The sequence below is a fragment of the Echiichthys vipera genome (assembly GCF_963691815.1).
Source record: "Echiichthys vipera genome assembly, chromosome: 17".
Classification (NCBI taxonomy): Eukaryota; Metazoa; Chordata; class Actinopteri; order Perciformes; family Trachinidae; genus Echiichthys; species Echiichthys vipera.
Window position 1 is genome coordinate 24,242,974 of NC_139842.1, and position 19,882 is coordinate 24,262,855.

Here is a 19,882-nt window from a genome sequence, read left to right on the forward strand (position 1 = left end):
ACTAAACATGGGACAGGTCTGCTCTGTGTCCCCAGAGTCAGGACTAAACATGGGACAGGTCTGCTCTGTGTCCTCAAAGTCAGGACTAAACATGGGACAGGTCTGCTCTGTGTCCCCAGAGTCAGGACTAAATATGGGACAGGTCTGCTCTGTGTCCCCAGAGTCAGGACTAAACATGGAACAGGTCTGCTCTGTGTCCCCAGAGTCAGGACTAAACATGGGACAGGTCTGCTCTGTGTCCCCAGAGACAGGACTAAACATGGAACAGGTCTTGTCTGTGTCCCCAGAGTCAGGACTAAACATGGGACAGGTCTGCTTCATGTCCCCAGAGTCAGGACTAAACATGGGACAGGTCTGCTCTGTGTCCTCAGAGTCAGGACTAAACATGGGACAGGTCTGCTTCATGTCCCCAGAGTCAGGACTAAACATGGGACAGGTCTGCTCTGTGTCCCCAGAGTCAGGACTAAACATGGGACAGGTCTGCTCTGTGTCCTCAGAGTCAGGACTAAACATGGGACAGGTCTGCTCTGTGTCCCCAGAGTCAGGACTAAACATGGGACAGATCTGCTCTGTGTCCCCAGAGTCAGGACTAAACATGGGACAGGTCTGCTCTGTGTCCCCAGAGTCAGGACTAAACATGGGAAGGTCTGAACATGGGGGAGGCAGCATTCAGTTTTTATGCTCCAGAAAACTGCAGTTCTGCTGCATCTCTTAGTTCTTTTAAATGAAGACTGAAGACTTTTCTATTTTCAGTAAACTGCACTGTAACTTTTGTAACTGTAACCATCTTTTATGTTTTATTTTTTTTGTTTTACATTTATTTTGTGTTATTTTAATATTTTATTTTCCAATGCTTTTAAGTTTTTATGTAAAACACTTTGAATTACCTTGTTGTTGAATTGTGCTATACAAATGAACTTGCCTTTCCTTGAAACAAGCTATCTCAAATCTTACAGATTATGACTTTAAAATGTATCTTTTATTAGTTTGATTCAAGCTTAACAGACAAATTAACAGTGTTACTGATAATAAGCACAAGATGGCCTTATGAGCAGGGCTGTAGCAGGATTGTAGATAAACTGGGGTCACGAGCCCCCCACCCCACCCCATCTAAAGGAACAGTTCAACATTTTTGGGAAATATGCTTATTGTCAATGTTGTAGATTGACACCACTGGTGTTTGTTAAAGATCCTGCCGCCAACAGCCAGTCAGCACATTACCCCCCGTAAAATCATGTGTTGTTTTTACAGTTTTGGTATAGATAAACAACATTTTAATAAGTTAGCTTCATAGGAAGATATTACCTTTGGAGAGAGCCAGGCTAGCTATTTCCCCATTCCCAGTCATTGTGCTAAGCTACGCTAACTGACTGCAGCTTCATAACAAAATACAAACTTCAATTACTGTACAGACTTGAGTGGGATCACCCTTCACATCTAACATGCCCCACATTTTAAGAAAATACAAATAAGCATATGTCCCAGAATGTAAAGCTAATTCTGAAACAGTATTATTTCTGGACAGTATAGAGACAGAAGTGAGAAGAGTGAGAGTAAGTCATACAACAAAGATGCCCCAGCTGGAACACAATTCGTAATTTCCATGCTTTTTTTTTTTTATATATAATTATCATTTTCCTTTTTTCAAATTTTATTCATGGAGTAGACTGTTGAGGGTGGCTTGGTGTGGTGGTTAGCACTGTCACCTCGAAGCAAGAGGGTTTCAGGTTTGAATCCTGGCTGGGAATGTGTGGAGTTTGCAAGTTCTCCCCTTGTCTGCGTGGGTTTTCTCCGGGTTCCTCCCACAGTCCAAAGACATTCAGGTGTTAGGTTCATTGATGACTCTAAATTGCCCTGTGATAGACGGGTGCCCTGTCCAGGGTGTGCCCAGCCTCACGCCCGATGTTGGCTGGGATTGACTCAAGCCCCCCAGCAACCCCGATAGGGACAAGCGGTTAAAGGTGGATGGTAAAGTATTCAAATTATTCAAAATTCTGAGTCTAAAGATATTAGATTCAACTCATTAACACCATGTGTGTGGTTGATTTTTAATTTTCTTACTTACTTACCCAAAGACACAGACACACACACACACAGAATAAAACAAACAAAATAAAGAGAGTGAGGATATGACCTCAGTGTCCTCAATGCTAGCTACAGCCCTGGTCTATTTACAGATGAAACATGCAGCTGTTGAACTGGAAAGAAACTGCGAAAAAAAACAAACTCTGAGAAATAATCTCAAGCATGGAGCGCTGTCTGTTGACTGAAATTTTTAGTGGCAGGCGTTGACACACATTTTAACTACCACTATAGGACCCGGAGATGCTCTTATCAGTTGACAACCATTGTTCAGTTTCACTTTCAAGCTATGAGGCAATTCCTGCACATTCCAATTACTTACATTATCAAAAAACATGTTGATTATTTTTCTGATCCATTGTTTAGTTAGTCTGGCTCGGATGTTGGCTGTTAGCATAAAGCCTGCCTGACATCGGCTGCCAGTTTCAGACAGCATTCTCCTCTCCTGCTATCACTTCTGCAAGGGCACTGTCGCTGCATCCGGGGATTAGCACACCCAAGACGATTGTTATGGGATTAAAGAAATACAAACAGGCCACAATGTTTTTTTCCTCCTATAACAGAATGGTGAAAGACTTTTCTCCAGCACTGAGCTGACAGGTCTGGCTATGTGACACTACCATTTAGTGTAAAAATAGTCTAAAAAGGGCCATCGCTATTTCCCAGAGCCCAAGGTGAAATTATTTAAAGGTAGCCGATTAAAATTAAAAATATGTTGACCTGTTGGACTTCAAAATCAGAGCATTGCCAAGGAAAACACTCAAATGATGTGGCGAAAGTATCTTTCTCTTTTAGGAATGATCTGTGACATGAAACTACAAATTAAGAGATCTTAAGTAAACTCAATTGTGTCACCTCATGAGGTGTAACAGGAGTGAGATGACTCAGAAAGAACAGAGAACTGAACCAACTAGCTGCATGTTTCTGCTCTACACGTGGCTCAGTATGATGCATTCATCCATTCTCATAAGTGACTGCAAGGAAATACAGTCAGAACAAACACCAGCCTGGACCTGGATGATTTCATTTTATCCTGTATTGATTAACATAACCAGTCTGTCTTATCTGCCATCCAAAGCCTTGTCCCTGGCTATGACGGACTCATTAAACTTTATCATCAGCGTGGTGCCTTTGTGCCAGTGGGCAGTGACCTTGGCAGGGAAGCCGCTGTGTGTGAGGATGGCCTCCACGATGCCTGCAGTGAAGGCGGCGCAGTTCAAGCTGCTGTTCTCCTTGGGCACAGAGATGTACGCGTTGATGAGTGGCTCCTTTTCTATGATGTAGTAAGTCTTGTCATCGTCGTTGGCCTGCTCCAGCTTGTCAGCCTCCTTCCCGAACAAAGACTTCCAGACGTTAACCTAAAGGAAGGAAACTGTTTGAGTTAAAAAGTCACTCCACTCTTAAACCTTCAGCTGCTTTTTACATGTGCTTACCTTGATGAAGAGCAGCATATTCAGGACTTTGGTCTCCCTCTTTCCGTTCTTCTCTCTCAGCACCAGCACGTCCAGCATGCTGGCTCCCACGCTCTGGCCCATGTCTGCCAGTCGCGTCTGTAGCTCCGACACAGAGTACACGCGGCTCTGACAGTACTGGACCATCTCTGAGAACAGGAGGGCAAAAGCACTCACACTGACCTCGGTCTTGGGGCGGGTTAGGGGTCGCTCCAAGATGTTGGATTTCCCTCGAGTGAAGCGTGTGTCCATGTTCTGATGAGAGTCCACAGCACAGGTTAGTATGTACTGACACACAGAATATGCAGATCATTGATAACTCTAAACATTATCTCTGAAACCTATTTCTGCACAATTCATGTAATGACCAGAGGCAGTGACTCAACCTAGGGTCCAGATATCGTGATGCTACCATTTATTAAAGGTTGAATGTGGAGAATGAGCAACACCGCCATCTAATGTCTCAAGATCCTAGTCGCAAAAAAAACAACAACTATTCTAGCAGTCGGGTTGCCAGTTCATGCCAAGTTTGTCAAGTGAGGAGACAGGAGACCGGCGTCTGTTTGAGCCTGTTTGAACCCATCCCCTCCAGCAAATCACACCATAAAAACAAGGATTAGAGGACTTTGACTGACAGTTAGCGTTAGCCGTTAGCATTAGCTGTTCCAGCTAAGTAAAGATGAAAGTGATGTAAGCGATCAAGGAGAAACGCCATTTGGCTGTGTGTTGGAATGGCGTTTCTCTCCTTTCTCTCAGTCCATGGAGTGAATGCTCGGCCTATATTGACTCTGGTTTTTGCCCGTCTCCGCTCACTCAGCTGCTGGGACAAATAATGCCCCCTTCACTGAGGGCGCCCTCCCACTGTCCGTCTGTACCATGCCCCGTGCTTTAGGGTACTTGTCCCCCCCTCCAGGCCCGTTTGTACTCACACTACCTGGGCCTCGGCGAATGCTTCTTGCTGCCTATACGTCATCACGCCGTAACACGTCACACGCATTGATGACGTCATCGTGATGTGTTGCTTTGTTTACAAATCTTTCCATAGACCTCGGAGTTTTGTGCGTCTTGTCCGACTGTTTTTGAATATTTTCATCTGACCAAATCTGCAGTAAACACTCCACCTCCGCATCACACCAACGTGAACCTTTCACCGCCATTGTTTTAAATGTCCGCGCATGGTCTCTCCGTCTTTTTTCTATGTCCCAACAGGCGCACATAAAACGTCCTCAGAACAGCGGTAGGCCTGGTGCTCGTACACGTGCGCACGCTCGTGCTCGTACATGTGCAAACGTGCTTTACAAAAGCCCACCTCTCCCAAACGGGCCGTGGACGGCAACTGTACCGATCCTAGGCGCGGTACGGTTGCACTCACACTGGTCAAAGAAACTAGACTTTAGCCTTTTAACGTGCTTGGACACGGTACGGATGGACAGTGTGAGTGCGCCCTGAGGCTCCGAAGCAGCTGCAGGATTGGAAAACTCCATTTCACCCAGTGCCAGCCTACGGTAGCTGCACCCAACAACAGACGACCCTGGCAACCAGCAACGCCCAACGCTATTGGCTGCTACCATGGAAACAGAACGGGACAAAAAGTCGTTGTCAAACCCGTCAAGAAAATATTAAGTTAGACTAAATATATTTTCATTATGTTCCCCTCAAAACACCATGTGGGTGTATTCTTTTTTTATTTTATTTTTTAAATATAGATTTTAATAAAGATTCTACATATTCAACCTTTGACTTAATGTATCCAACTCGATAGCCCAGAGCCCAAGATGGCATTATCACGGTGATTATGATATTGCTCATTTTGTGAAACCAGCAGGTCAAAAACAAAAACATACAGTAACATAAAACAGCAACTCTGCACATTTGAGGAGGTGAAGACAGATATCGCTGGGTGAATTATTCCTCTCTTTGCAAGGTTATTGTCAAATGATCATTTCCTGTTAATCGAGAACTCACTAATTTACCAGATAATACATTACTTCACTTTCACACAGCACATTCTGTATGGGGACTAACAGGAGAAACTATTCCCTGTACATCTCACCCCGGGATTACACACACATATAAAGACAATAACACATAAATAAGCTTCTCCAACACCCAGGGGCTGCTGAACCACCGCTGTGCTTTAAGATGATGCCCGGTGTGAACCTGAACACAACAAACAGCTGACCACCACTAGCTGTTAGCTCCCTAGCCAAGACGCTAGCTAGCAGCGCACTTCCTGTTCAGATAACTGTGTGCCAGCCCGAGCAGCTGAGGAAACACACGCGTGTGACAGACACACGTACACGGCACGTAACTTGTGATCAAGTACATTTATTTCTTTGAGATAAACGAACCTTGTTGAAGAATAGACGGGCGGCTGTCTGGTGTTTCTCCCTCTTCCTCCTTCTGTACGCTCTGGTCAAACAGCACATAAACCCCACAGCGCCACCTACCGCCCCGGAGCGTCAGCGCGCAGAAGTACATCAGCAGTGTTTCTAAGGTAGCTGACAGAAAAGCTTTACCTGTCTACGGCTGTGTCCCATGTTTGCCCTCCAATATGGACATTATGGAGAACAAATAAAAACTGGATCCTGTGCAGTTTGCATAGTACTGCACATTATTCAGTTTGTTATGAGTTTGTTGTGTATTTGATAGTTTGTCCATCGATCAAGAGAAGAACATAACTGTGAATGAGCCAGAGTTACTGGGTCACTTTATCTTTTTTTTTTAATCTGGCAAAATGTCAAATGGTCACCCTAAAATTGAATAAAGAAAGATAGATATTATCTGATCTCATCTCAACTTCAACCGCTTATCCGGGTCGCGTTGGACCCCAAACTTCCCTTTCCCGGGCCACATTAACCAGCTCTAACTGGGGGATCCCGAGGCGTTCCCAGGCCAGTGTGGAGATCTAATCTCTCCACCTGGTCCTGGGTCTTCCCCGAGGCCTCCTCCCAGCTGGACGTGCCTGGAACACCTCCCCAGGGAGGCGCCCGGGTTCATCCTTACCAGATGATCCTGAACCACCTCAACTGGCTCCTTTCAACGCAAAGGAGCAGCGGCTCTACTCCGAGTTCCTCACGGATGCTGAACTTCTCCCCCCCTCTCTAAGGGAGACTCCAGACCCCCTCCTGAGGAAACACATTTTTGCCGCTTGTACCCTCGACCTCGTTCTTTCGGTCATGACCCAGCTTTATATTTCTTTTGTTGTTAAATATGTTGTTTATTTAGCTGGAGTTTGAAACAAAAACAATTTCCCCTGGTAATATTAAGGTGTTTCTGATTCTGATTCTGAAACTGATGTACCTGATTTTTAATTAATAAAGACAACACGGTCATTTTTCCAAAAACACTTAGGTTGAAATTGTTTTTCTATGAACTGGTAGCAATGTTGGGGAAACCAAAGAGTGGAGTACCAAAACTGTGAGAGTTAGCACTTTCAGAAAGTGTCTCCTATTGGCAGTAAACCTGAGAGCACGACACACTTCATCATCTTTTGAATGCATCATACTGATGTGTTTGCTCAATGAGCGTCACTTGTGTTTCCTGTCTACAGTCTGTCCAAATTCTTACTTAACATTCTGTTTCCCTTTGAATCAATCTGACTAACCTGAGACTTGATAACCTCAGATAACATGCTGACATCAGAGCGCCCTTCCTTCTACGTTGTTTCCAAAAGAACCACATCTACAGTCTACTTTCTTATCTGATATTGTGACTTGTCATGGCAGGAAAGACACAGGTGAAACTTAATATAAACTTAATTTGATATTGAACACTGGAAAGGGTCTGGAAAAACATCTACTCTTTTCCCTCATTAATAAACTTATGGATCTGGCCTCTGTAGAAATTATCCTATGAATAATTACAAACTTCCCAGCCATAATTTGGGGGGACCGGTACCTTGGGTATGTGACGTGTGAATCTGGAGACCATGTAGACATGTTATTGTCTTTGGAGGTTCTTTTTAACGATGACTTAGTTCCAGCAAACTCTCCCCGCCCCATGAAGCGCCACTCAAGTCTCTTATCTTTCTCAAGTCTCTCTCTTTCTGTCCCTGAAAACCCTCAAATAAAGCCAGAAATCTTGGGGTTATTATGGATTCTGATTTACATTTCGACAGTCACATCAAATCAGTAACAAAATCGGCCTACTATCACCTCAAAAATGTAACAAGACTTAGAGGGCTCATGTCAGCTCAAGACTTAGAAAAACTTGTCCATGCCTTTATAACCAGTAGGCTAGACTACTGTAACGGTCTCCTTGCAGGTCTTCCCAAAAAAACTGTCAGACAGCTACAGCTTGTTCAGAACGCTGCTGCTAGAGTTCTAACAAAGACCAGAAAATGTGAGCACATTACACCAATTCTTAAATCATTACACTGGCTTCCTGTACGTCAGAGAATTGATTTCAAAATCCTCCTGCTCACATATAAATCACTACATGGTCTAGGGCCGAGGTATATCACTGATATGCTCCCACTACATAAGCCTTCTAGATCACTAAGATCCTCTGAGACCAATCTGTTAGTGGTTCGCAGAGTAAACTCAAATCAAGGGAAAGCATCTTTCAGTCATTATGCAACAAGCAGCTGGAATAAACTTCCTGAAAATGTGAGACTTTCACCCACTCTGACCACTTTTAAAACTAGACTGAACACTTTTATGTTCACCTTAGCTTTCTGCTAAATCTTCGCACTTTTAACGTCCGCACTGTTTTTATTATTGTCTATGTTTTTATTCTCTCTGTCTTTCTGTAATGCATTTTAATTCATGACATGTTGTGCTGTGAAGCACTTTGAGTCTGCCTTGTGTATGAAAAGTGCGTTACAAATAAAGCTGCCTTGCCTTGCTGCCTGCCTTCTTGTTCCTCTTCATTATTATCTTTATTATTAGAGACTTCAGTAACTACTGATTTATAACTTTGACCTTTAGTATCTGCATCCAGGACCTTCTGTGGCGTGTTTTCCAGTTCACCCGTAGACACATCCACTTCCTCTTCTTTTCATCATACACCCATGTACTGATCCGTGTCTTCAGGTCTCAACAGGTTGTTCACCTCTTCACACTGCATCTTCAGCACTGTCAGTGTACACACTACACATAAAAAACGGATTTAGAGGCATTCATGAATAAATCGGCCTGCAGACACATTTCTGTCACTCTCACCAAGCACACGTGATTCACTCTCCTGGGACTTCCTCACTTTTGCAGCATGGCTGTGTATTTTCTGAACATTAACGAGAACATGTGTATTGCCTCAGAGAGGACTGCCAACGATTTGTACAGTGGTGAAAAGCTTGCCACTGGCTGCTTTTATTCCCACAAGGTTTCTTTCCCAAGCACCCGCCGCATTACCACCAGCTAGATGACTGAGATTTATTACAGAAGTTGTGAATTTCTCGAAAATGCCCAAGTCCGTCATATCGACGCAGAGCGTGTTCTACACGGTGAGACCTTGAGCGGTAAGGACAAAGGACTCTACACTGACCACACTGCAGGTGCCAGTTTCCCACATTGCTGAGTGGGCCACGCCGTCAGGCTCAACGCAGGCGTATCTACAGTATGTCCACAACAGTTGCATAACCACCCACTTACTCTGCACGTGAACACATATAAATGAGAGAGACAACAAGGTGGTAGACATTTGAAGGTTGGAGCCGAAGGTGTTCACGCCTCAGCATGGATAAAGGCTGCTGGAAACAGACCCTGGCCCTGGTTGTGGTGTTGGTCAACACATATGCAGAAGGTAAGGATGTTTGTTTATGTTTCATTCAGTTTTGTGACATACATTGGCTGAAATGGCAGTACATGTGTCCATGTATGTATTCTTACATTCTTTATACTTGTGTGTCTGCTTGGCAAATGTTACTCTCCCTTATTTTGATTCAGTTGAGCATAGCTACAGTTATTACTCTTATGTGCATGTATGATCTCATGTAGGTGCATACATCATGTACAGCCTGTATAAACACATTAATCTGTAGAGGTTACTTCAGTTTCGTTATGAAGTGTTTATAACACATTTAAGGAAGTCTGCACAGTCTGACATGTCAGCATATATCAGCCCTTAACTGTGTGGAACTTCCCTTGAGCAGAACATTTTTATCTCTCACAGTTTTCATTACCCCGCGACCCGACCCCGGATAAGCGGATGAAGATGAGACGAGATGACAGTTTTCATTATACTTTCAGCATATGTAACAATAGACAGCCATCTTACTCTGGCTCCTACACTGAGAGAGAATTACTGTTGGACTGTATTTCATAATAAAAAACAACCGACTAAAGAATACTTTCTTTGGTTGTCTTTTATTATTTAGTAAGTAATTAAGTAACAAAAGTTTTATTTATAAAACACCTTTTAAATAAAGGGCTTTAAAAAAGAATGGCTTATTTGCAGAATATTTTGAATTAGTGCGACCTCTGCTTGTTGTATTGAAGAAGGCCTAACAAACTTCAGATATACTGTACTTAGGTATATATTAGTAATGTGAATATGTTTTGGTCTCTTTCCTCCTCTGTGACAGTAAAAACTGAATCTCTTTGAGTTGTGGACAAAACAAGACATTTGAGGACGTCATATTGGGGTTTGAGAAACACTGATTGCCAATTAGCACCATTTTTATAGACCAAACTAAATAATTAATGGAGAAAATGATCGTCAGATTATTTGCTAATGAAAAGATTTGTTAGTTGCAGCTCCTGTGACCTGTTCACTCTATATTGAAATAAAACCTCACGTAAGAGCATTACACTTTTAACCAGACATTGTTTGAAGGTGGTTGACCAATGTTGCATGTTTAACCTCTTATTTATTATATTTTTAATCTCTAGAAATGACTGTATGAACTCAAATAATTGAAAAATATTAAATATATATATGAGATATATATATATATATAAATATCTACTGTATATAAAACCCAAATGTTAAAACAAAAAAAAACATGTCTTGGTTTATATACATGTTTGTGGTGTTTTTAATGGGCTTCCACATGATCCCCGGGTGACAACAGAGTGTGTATGTGCGTGCGTGCGTGCGTGCGTGCGTGCGTGCATGTGTGTGTGTGTGTGCGTGTGTGTGTGCATGCGTTAAGGGATAAGAACCAAAGTTGTGCAGTGCTTTAGAGATGAACGATGAAGACACTCATGTGTTGTTCTTGTCCTCGTCAGCTTCCTTTTCCTGGCACATGGATGACTTCATCAAGGTGGTGAAGCAGGTGGAGGATGGGGACCCTGCGTCAGAGCCAGTAGCTGTGTTGAGGAAGCTGCGCAGGGCAGCGGGCCTTAATGATGCATTCATTCAACACTTTCTTGGTAACGCGGACTCTGGTGGTCCTGAAATGGACACGCGTCTGTCCGTCTACATTAGCAAGGCTGTGCATCACAGGGTGACAGGAGAGGCCACAGAGGAAGGTGTGCTTCTCACTACTGATGGCACCACTGTCGCACTCATGCCCCTCCTTCTGGGCATCGAGGCCGGTTTCCGCTCCAAGACTGAAGGGCGTGTGAGAGGCCTGTACCAACTCACCCTGGCCAAAGACCTGGGCAGCTCTCCCCTCCCCCTCTCCATGGGAGCTGACGGCTGCTGGGACAGTATCACCTCTCCTCAAGTCTTCACCCTCCTGGACAAATCCTCTGTGCTCACCACGGCTCAGCTCAACGGAGGCATGGACGGAGTGGTTCTAGGCATGGAGGTCTCTGTCAAATCCAGGCGTCCTCTCAAGCTCAGCAGCCTGCTGACAGAATACTACTGCCACCAGCTGGGGAGCAAAGGACTGGACACTGCCCCACTTCTCATCAGCAGACGTCGCAGGGAGAACTTCAGGGGGCTGTTTGTCCCTCCAGTGCTGCTCAGACAGGTGGTGAAATCAGTAGAGCTGCAGAGGAGACTGAAGGGGCGCTCAACGATGGACGCCAAGGAGAAGAAGCAGCTGACCGCTGTAGTGAAAGAGGGAATGAAAGAGTTCGTCCAGAAGTACATGGGTGAGCACCAGGTCAAGAGGAAGTGAACAGATTCTGAACCCCTGTGGTCTTTCAAACTGAGAGTAAAAAAGTCTCATTATTGTCCCTTTACTTAAAGTTTGAATATGTAGAATCTTTATGTAAAGCTATAATTTACACCCACAGGGCGTTTTGAGAGGTACAGAATGAAAGCACTGCTTTTCCATGAGAAAATATATATTTAGTATGAATTTTAAAAACGTTTTTGACGGGTTCAACAATGACTTTCTGTCCCGTTCTGTTTCCATTGTAGCAGCCATTAGAGTTAGGCGTTGCTGGTTGCCAGGGTTGTCTGTTGTTGCTACAGAAACAAGGAATCATTTTGAGTTGAGAGCTAGAAAGAAAGACTTCAGTTGAGGACTGGCTAACGTTAAATACTGTTGTCAAATGATTGATTAGTCCAAATTATTCGTTACCCTGTATGACATGTTCTGCTCATTCTGCATATTCAACCTTTAATTCCAATTACACACTGACCAATTCTGGCGGCAGTTGCTCAGGTCATTGGGATGTGGCTTGCGAACTGAAAGGTCACAGGATCAAGTCCCTATATGGACCAAAAGAAGAGGGTGGATTAGTGGCTGGAGAGTTGCCATTTCACCCTTGAGCCAGGCAAAAAAAGTGCTCTGGGCGCTTCTCATGAGGCAGCCCTCTCACTCTAACTATTAATGCATGTATATAGTAGGACCTATGTGTGTGTATGCATGTAAACAACAAATGAGTTAAAAGTGAATTTCTAATAAAGGCATATTTCGTCCTTTCTGATCATACATTATTAATGTGTTTCAGACTGCCCACCCATCATACCTCGCTGTATGTGGGGTGCAAAGCCGTACAGAGGAACCCCCACCAACCTGACTCTCCCTCTCTCCTTCATGTACATCCACCACACTCACTCACCGGGCAAGCCCTGTCTGACCTTCCAGCAGTGCTCTGCAGACATGCGCTCCATGCAGCGCTTCCACCAGGAGGACAGAGGCTGGGATGACATAGGATACAGGTACGAGCAGTCAGGGTTTAAGTCTCATGTCAAATAAACTGTACACATGTGGAATTTAGCACCCGACGTACAAATGTCTGAGACACTCTGTGCTCCCACAGCTACGTCGCAGGCTCTGATGGGTACATCTACGAAGGCAGAGGGTGGCTCTGGCGAGGAGCCCACACCCTCGGACACAACTCCATAGGCTACGGGGTTTCCTTCATTGGAGACTACGCCGGCAGTCTGCCCTCCCAGCATTCCATGGGGCTGGTGAGAGATCAGCTGGCATCATGTGCTGTCGGTGGTGGGCGACTGGTAGCCAACTTCACCCTGCAAGGCCACAGACAGGTGGTGAACACTTCCTGTCCTGGTGAAGCTCTCTATAATGAGATCAGAGGCTGGGAACACTTTGGGGTATGTACCATAGACTGTCGCCATCTTGTCAGACTTTGACTCCTCCTCATTTCCTCTGACCAAAAAAGGGCATTGATGTGACGTTGGGGGGAGGGAGATACGTCCGTCTGGGTGACATATACAGAATTAGCCACATTAGCTCACATTAGCTCCACTGCCCGGGAGCTAGGCTAACAGAACATGTTTCTAGATAAACAGGAGTGGGAGTCCAGTGTCTCTAGCAGAGATGACACCAGCTCCGGGAGTGAAGTGCACACACTAATGACCACAGTCCAGGTTCGAGATGACGGAGTTAGCATGCTAATGATGCTAATCCTGATAACTAGCCTCCGAGGAGAAATGAGGGCCAGAGGCTAGTTGTCACTCAAGAGGCCTTTAACCTCCAATAAAATAAAAACGATATATGAGATATAAGCTAAACATGCAGACTAGAATGTTTTTTGTACCAGGCCTTAAACAGGTTTAATGATGCTGTGAATACAGCCTGTTTAACATGGGGGTCAATGACAAACTGCTCTGTTGTGCAAACTGCTCCTAGTGGACACTCAGAGAACTGCAGTGTTTGGCACTTCTGTACTGGATCAACCAGGAAGTGGCTGTGATGGGGGCTTGGTATGTACACAGAGGTAGACAAGTTTGAGCTGGTCAGCTGATCTGATAGGAAACAAAGCCTTAACACACACAACAGAGCTGGTGTACCAAGCTCCCAATGGCTCTTAATGCCCTGATGCAAGACTGTGGCCTTTCCATCAGGGCTTGGGATCCCTCATTATGTCTCTTAATCCTCCTGTTTGGACATGTCAGGACAGGCAGCACCTCTCTGATGATTGCAAGAACACCTCAGTATATGTAGTGGCACACTATTCCGTTTTCCAAAATACCACAACTGATGGTTATTACACTATATTTGCAATTTGGCATGGGTAGTGTTGGATAATAACGGAGTACATTTACACATCCAAGAAATAGATGGAAGTATTGTACTTTTTACTACAGTATATTTGTCTAACTGCTATAATTGGTGACTAGGTGTTCCTGCTGTGTTTCAGATGTCTGTGAGTTGTTAAAGAGACATATCTATGGAAGTTAACCTGTGTCATCAGATTTGGAAATTAAAAAGCCATTAGTTTTTTAGCACTGAATATGTATGCATTGAAATTATGTATCTGAATGATCCGATTCTGAATTAGACTCTTTGAAGTTCTTTAACGCTGAATTTATGAACATTGAAAATTAAGCGTTGAATTCAGAGTCCAAACATTTAGATAATTTAAATGCATAAGTATTCAGTGCTAGAAATTTAATGGATTTTTAATAATAATAATATTAATAATAATACATTCTTTTTGTATAGCGCTTTTCAAAGGTACTCAAAGACACTTTACATAATGCAATGAAAGCCAATACATTTAAAACAAGCACATTTAACAACAAGCAGACTACAAGTTATGGTGGTAAGTTATGGTTAAAAGATTCAAAGTGTTAAAACGGCTAAAAAAAATATAAATTATTTGAGCAGAACTTTGTTCTTCTTTCCATCACCATCAATCATCTCACAGTCCATTACCTTGAGGCCCTTTGGAGGGGCCGACCCCTATGTTGAGAACCACTGCACTGCACTACTTCACAGTATAGAAAGTAGTTCAAACTCGCTCCACCTCGACCAGCTGCAACAGTTCCATGCTGTTTACACATGCTGTGTCAGTATCTACGATGTAATAATGTCATATATAACATCAGCCACAGGGGCATTTTCCTGCAGCATGGATATGTTTGATACTTAAAACACCTGCAGTTCATGTTGCTGCTGTTTACTTTGACATTGGTGTATTTTTACTTTTGTAACGGATCTGAACGAATAATCTCATGTCATATTTCCTTTCAGGAGGTCAAGAAATGAAAATGATCTGCTTGGCAAGAAGAATAAACCAGAACTCAACCCAGTGCATGTCTGTCTGATTCTTATGGTCCAATTGTTTTTTTTTAACACTATGACCTGTGGTGCATGAAATCTTGTATGATTACGGTGGAAAACAACTAAGTCGTAGAGGTATTTGCTCTTTCCATTTACTGCTACTTTTTACTTCGTCTCCACTACTGAGGGAAATATTGTACTTTTAACTCCACTGCGTTTATTTGACAGTTTTAGTTACGAGCTGTATTGCAGATTGATAATTTTACATATAAAGTATATGTGGTTTGTTAGAAACAGCAACACACTGTAGCTCCACGTTAACCATCTTTAAAATGCTGATTTAATTTCAACGCCTCAGTGAGACACGGTGGCATGATTCAAATAAATATTGTGACATTTATATTAGAAATAATATAGGTTGTGTCCCAATATAACAACTTTCTGCAAAAGCACATAGAATACTGACATTATACTGTTCCAGTAGTTTTACCTTTTATACTTTGCTGATAATTTTTTCCCATTTTTTTCATTGATTTTTGCAGACCAGAACACAGAAACAGGTAAAACACATGTACAGTACATCTGCTTTAAGGTGAAAAAATAAGAAAAACACAGACAAAAACAGAAAACCCCAACATGGATCCCGCTGTCCCTCCCAACAACCAATAACTGAATAACATGTAACATAAGTAGATAAAGTCAGATAAAGTAAAAAAGAAGAAAAGATAAAGAAAAGCACACTAAAACTAATAGCAAAAATAATTAACATCATTTAAGAAAGAGAAAGACAAATTTAAAACGAAATAAATAAAAGGGGGGAGGGGGGATGTCTCTCTCCTTCTGGCACTAGCAAGTGTCCTCAGTATCGTCAGGAATAACACTGATTCTGTTGCTAATAAAAGTCAGCAGTGGGTCCCAGGTTTGGTGGAATGCTGTCAAAGATCCCCTCTGTGAAAACCACAACCTCTCCAACCAGAGACGTTGTAAAATTTCTGTTATGAGTCGTGGAGAAACAAGTTTCCATTTAAGGAGAATGTTACGTCTGGTAGGCAGGGTGGTAAAGGCCACGACACGTTGTGTAGTGATGGGCAGATTTTTAGACGGAGGGAGCCCAAAGAGAGCCGTCAGGGGATTGGGTTACAAATTTGTTTGAAATATATCGGACCAAAATTCAGAAAGCTTCGGGCACGTCCAGAACATGTGTCCGTGGTCGGGCACGTCCACAACATGTGTGCGTGGTCGGGCACGTCCAGAACATGTGTGCGTGGTCGGGCACGTCCAGAACATGTGTGCGTGGTCGGGCACGTCCAGAACATGTGTGCGTGGTCGGGCCCATCCAGAACATGTGTGTGTGGTCGGGCACGTCCACAACATGTGTGCGTGGTCGGGCACGTCCAGAACATGTGTGCGTGGTCGGGCACGTCCAGAACATGTGTGCGTGGTCGGGCCCATCCAGAACATGTGTGCGTGGTCGGGCACGTCCAGAACATGTGTGCGTGGTCGGGCCCATCCAGAACATGTGTGTGTGGTCGGGCACGTCCAGAACATGTGTGTGTGGATGGCTGAGGACTGCTTACAGCGGTTACAAGCATCACTGTGGCTAGGGTATATCTTAGCCAGGTTAGCGTTGGTGAAATGGGCGCCTTCCACTGTAATAGGCCGTGCCTGGCACAAATCCAGGATGAGTGAGTGATTTGGGTTATTAAAACAAAATATGATGGACAAATTAATTATGATGTAATATTACATATATATATATACAGTATAAAAATAGTATATAAAATATTAAGTATTACAGGTCAAGATCATTTTTTTATCCCCATGAGACATGCACCAAGCACTATATAAAGGTATTGACATAAGCTTTAGCCCTACCAGCTGCAACATTATAGTGATGTTTTTACAAACTACATGAATGCATCAATAACTCAAATCCAATAATAGAACGATACATTATTCTGAAATTGGTCATTCTGCATCATGGGTTGTTTTGGTACTTAGGAATATTTTAATGCTGATACGTTTTGTATTTATGGTACTGTAACTTTTAAATCAGTAAAGACTGTGAGTACTTGGTGAACAGTGTCGTAGAGCAGTGGTTCTCAAACTTTGTACATGACGCACCACCTCAGTTAAAATCAGGCTCTCTCCAGTCCCACCAATGTTAAAATACAGCAGGAAGGTGTAATCCTAATCAGAAGATTATTTACTGGTGACTGTCTTCAGCCACAGCCACGCTGTAGAAAGAGTTAGCATCAGAGCTGACATCAGTGTTTTCAAACCAATCATTTTACCTCTGCTCACTCTCTTCCATGCATGATGATAACTACCTGTATCATTCATGTCTCATCAATGCATGTTACTAATTCAACTTCTTCCCATCAGTAATATGTCTCACTGTATCACAGGTGTTATTACCACTACTCATCATTGATCATGTTTGCCACCATAATTATTATCATTGTCATATTCTATCACCTTTGCTGTGTTTGTTTCTACTAATCTACTATATTAACTGCCATTACATATAAGTCATATTCACATTACTATAGATATTATTATAGTTACTGTTACTTCTGTGGTTGATTGCATCTCTGGAAGTGTGTCTGTCTCTGTCTTTGTCTCCCTCTGTCCATATGTCTGTCTCTGTCCATCTGTCTGTCTTTTCTCTATCTTTTTCTTCCTCCCCAACCGGTGCAGACAGATGTCCGTCCTCCACAGAGCTGGGTCTGTCTGATGTTCCTGTCTGTTATAGGGAAGGTTTTCAACGCCACCGTGTGCACATGGGGGAATTGTTGGTTCTCTGTAGATCATAAATAAGTCATAGAGTGTTTCAATACCTGCTCTGTAAAGTGTCCTGAGATAACTTTTATTTTGGAGATTCCATCACGTACCACCAGAGAGAGCTGGGTACCACCAGTGGTACAAGAACCACAGTTTGAGCACCAGTGTCCTACATGACACCAGCAGCAGAGGGCGCCAGATGATCACGGAATAAGCCTAATAACCAGTAGTAAGGCGTTTATTGACTTCCAACATTTAGGGTTTTTTATTACCCAAACTAAGTGACACACTGCCGTGCTTCCGTCATAGTGCGATGCGCATCTGCGGTGTTTATTAACGCTTTATGTACCGCACTGGCTTCCGTCAGCCTCAGCCTGGTCCACATGCCCACCAAACTGGCACAAAGTGACAATGAATCCGTCACCTGTCTCCACAGTTGCGTGTGTGCCAGAATCAGACGTCATCCGTGTTTTGATATACTACCCACGCATCAGTGTGACATGATAACACTGTCCGCTCTGCTGTAGAATAAAGCGCCGTCGTGATTCAAACGCGTCGGTTGGAACCGAAAGAACCTCGACACGCACCGGCGTCACCGCGGGGAAATCAGCAATAAGAGCGAAGCACCGCTGAAAGTTCAACTTATTCAACTTGACTCCGGTGCTCCACTCCAAACTCTTCCCCGTCACCCTCCCCGCCGACGTTACGCACGCAGCCGTGGCGTGCCTGCGAGCCAAATAACATGGAGTCCTCCGCCTGGCATCTTTAAGGGGTCCATGCACAAACCTGAGCCGAGATTACCGCGGCGACTCCCTCCAGCCGAAGCCCGACAAGAGCATCGTCTCAGGGCGGAAACAGCTTCAGCTCCGTCCCCGAAACTATGACGACCGGTGCTTGAACGGACAGCCTTTCTCCGCGACCCGCAAACCAGGCCGACTCGGTGAGTATTTGCGCGAAAAACTGCAGCTCACGGGCGTTTTGGCTCGAAAAAAGCATTGTGCACGGATGCATTGTTGTAACAGTCACCTGACAGCGGACGGATCGATAACAGACGCGTCCCGTGAGGCAGCCCAGGCCGGCCCGTGGGACACCTTCACGTGCCCGGGCATTTTCCTGCTCTTCCAGGGGCAGCAGGGAGAGGACATGGGCCTGGACAGAAAGGCCACTTATGTATGGAAGCATTTGGGCGCCCTATTTCATTCTTGAAGACCATATTGAGACATATTGTGAAAATAGGTCAGACAGTCCCGAAAACTGCAGCTGGCAAAAATCCTGAGGACAGCAAGAAACACGACAGATTGTGCAGATCTGACACTTTCATATTGTCTGGCACGCTTTCTGGTTCTCCCTCACAAAAAACCTTCTGTGAATAGGTTGCTACAGTCAGGAGTTGGCTGGTGCTCTGAAACTTTGCTGTGAGAAACTTTGATTCACTTTGGTGTGTGTGTGCGTGTGTGTGTGTGTGTGTGTGTGTGTGTGTGTGCGCGCGCGTGTGTGTGTGTGTGTGTTTGTGTGTGTGTGTTTCCAGGAGAAGAGGAGGCTGCACAATGTAGGAAGGCTGGTCACCAGCGGGACTCCATACTGCTCTCTGGGGGACCATGGAGCCAGAAGGGCGACCCCTAACCCCAGGGACCAGCTATGGGCCCCCACCCTTCAACTCAGCACAAAGCCCTGTCCCCCCCAGCTTCCTCAACAGCACCTTACAGGTAAGACGTCATCGAAGTCATCATCATGGCTGTCCTTTACATCATCGGACAGTGTAACTACACTGATCCCATGAGATCATGACAACTGAGTCCCGGTAGGCCTGTCACGATAACACATTTTGCTGGGCGATAAACTGGACCAGAAATGATTGCGAGAAATGATAATATTGCCGTTTGGAGACCAATTTCAACTGATATAATGATCATGACAATAGTAATAATGCAAGTTCACCCTTTATAAGAACAATAAACGCTTATTTCTAAAGAATATTTAACACTAGAACTGGGAGACATTTTAAATACCCAAACAACCAAAAACAATCAATCAAATGGACTCTGTTTTAACGCATTGGTGTTTAGTTGCTACTGTTTTACTGCTCAGGTGAAGTGGTTCACCGCGGTCACTCTGTTTGAACCCGAAGAGCTCCCACACGGCAGATGTGGCGTTCGGCTTTGAAACCAAATCCATCTTTGTTATTATTCCTCCAAATCTCAACTAGCGTGTCCCCTAACCTGCTCCTCACAGGGCTCTCCTGCTGCACTCT

The 19,882-nt window shown here is 44.0% G+C and overlaps 3 protein-coding genes across 3 annotated transcripts in view; 2 read left to right on the top strand and 1 right to left on the bottom strand.

The window, feature by feature from the left end:
* Nucleotides 1-957: 957 nt before the first annotated feature.
* Nucleotides 958-5,943, bottom strand: trappc5 (trafficking protein particle complex subunit 5). The gene is made up of 3 exons (XM_083931757.1): nt 5,885-5,943; nt 3,516-3,788; nt 958-3,440 (listed from the first exon to the last, which is right to left on the bottom strand). The coding sequence occupies exons 2-3, from the start codon at nt 3,783-3,785 to the stop codon at nt 3,144-3,146; spliced, it is 567 nt and encodes a 188-aa protein (XP_083787883.1). The 5' UTR covers nt 3,786-3,788; nt 5,885-5,943; the 3' UTR covers nt 958-3,143.
* A 3,233-nt stretch (nt 5,944-9,176) lies between these two features.
* pglyrp6 (peptidoglycan recognition protein 6) lies at nt 9,177-14,832 on the top strand (the record flags this gene model as incomplete). Its single annotated transcript, XM_083931794.1, has 5 exons — nt 9,177-9,278; nt 10,706-11,518; nt 12,326-12,536; nt 12,638-12,932; nt 14,818-14,832. The coding sequence occupies exons 1-5, from the start codon at nt 9,212-9,214 to the stop codon at nt 14,830-14,832; spliced, it is 1,401 nt and encodes a 466-aa protein (XP_083787920.1). The 5' UTR covers nt 9,177-9,211.
* A 3,601-nt stretch (nt 14,833-18,433) lies between these two features.
* wizb (WIZ zinc finger b) overlaps nt 18,434-19,882 on the top strand; it is a 37,685-nt gene continuing 36,236 nt past the window's right edge. Inside the window, exons 1-2 of the mRNA XM_083930577.1 lie at nt 18,434-18,571; nt 19,160-19,337. Coding sequence (XP_083786703.1) covers nt 19,230-19,337 — 108 coding nt within the window. The 5' untranslated portion in view covers nt 18,434-18,571; nt 19,160-19,229. The remainder of the gene's footprint in view (nt 18,572-19,159; nt 19,338-19,882) is intronic.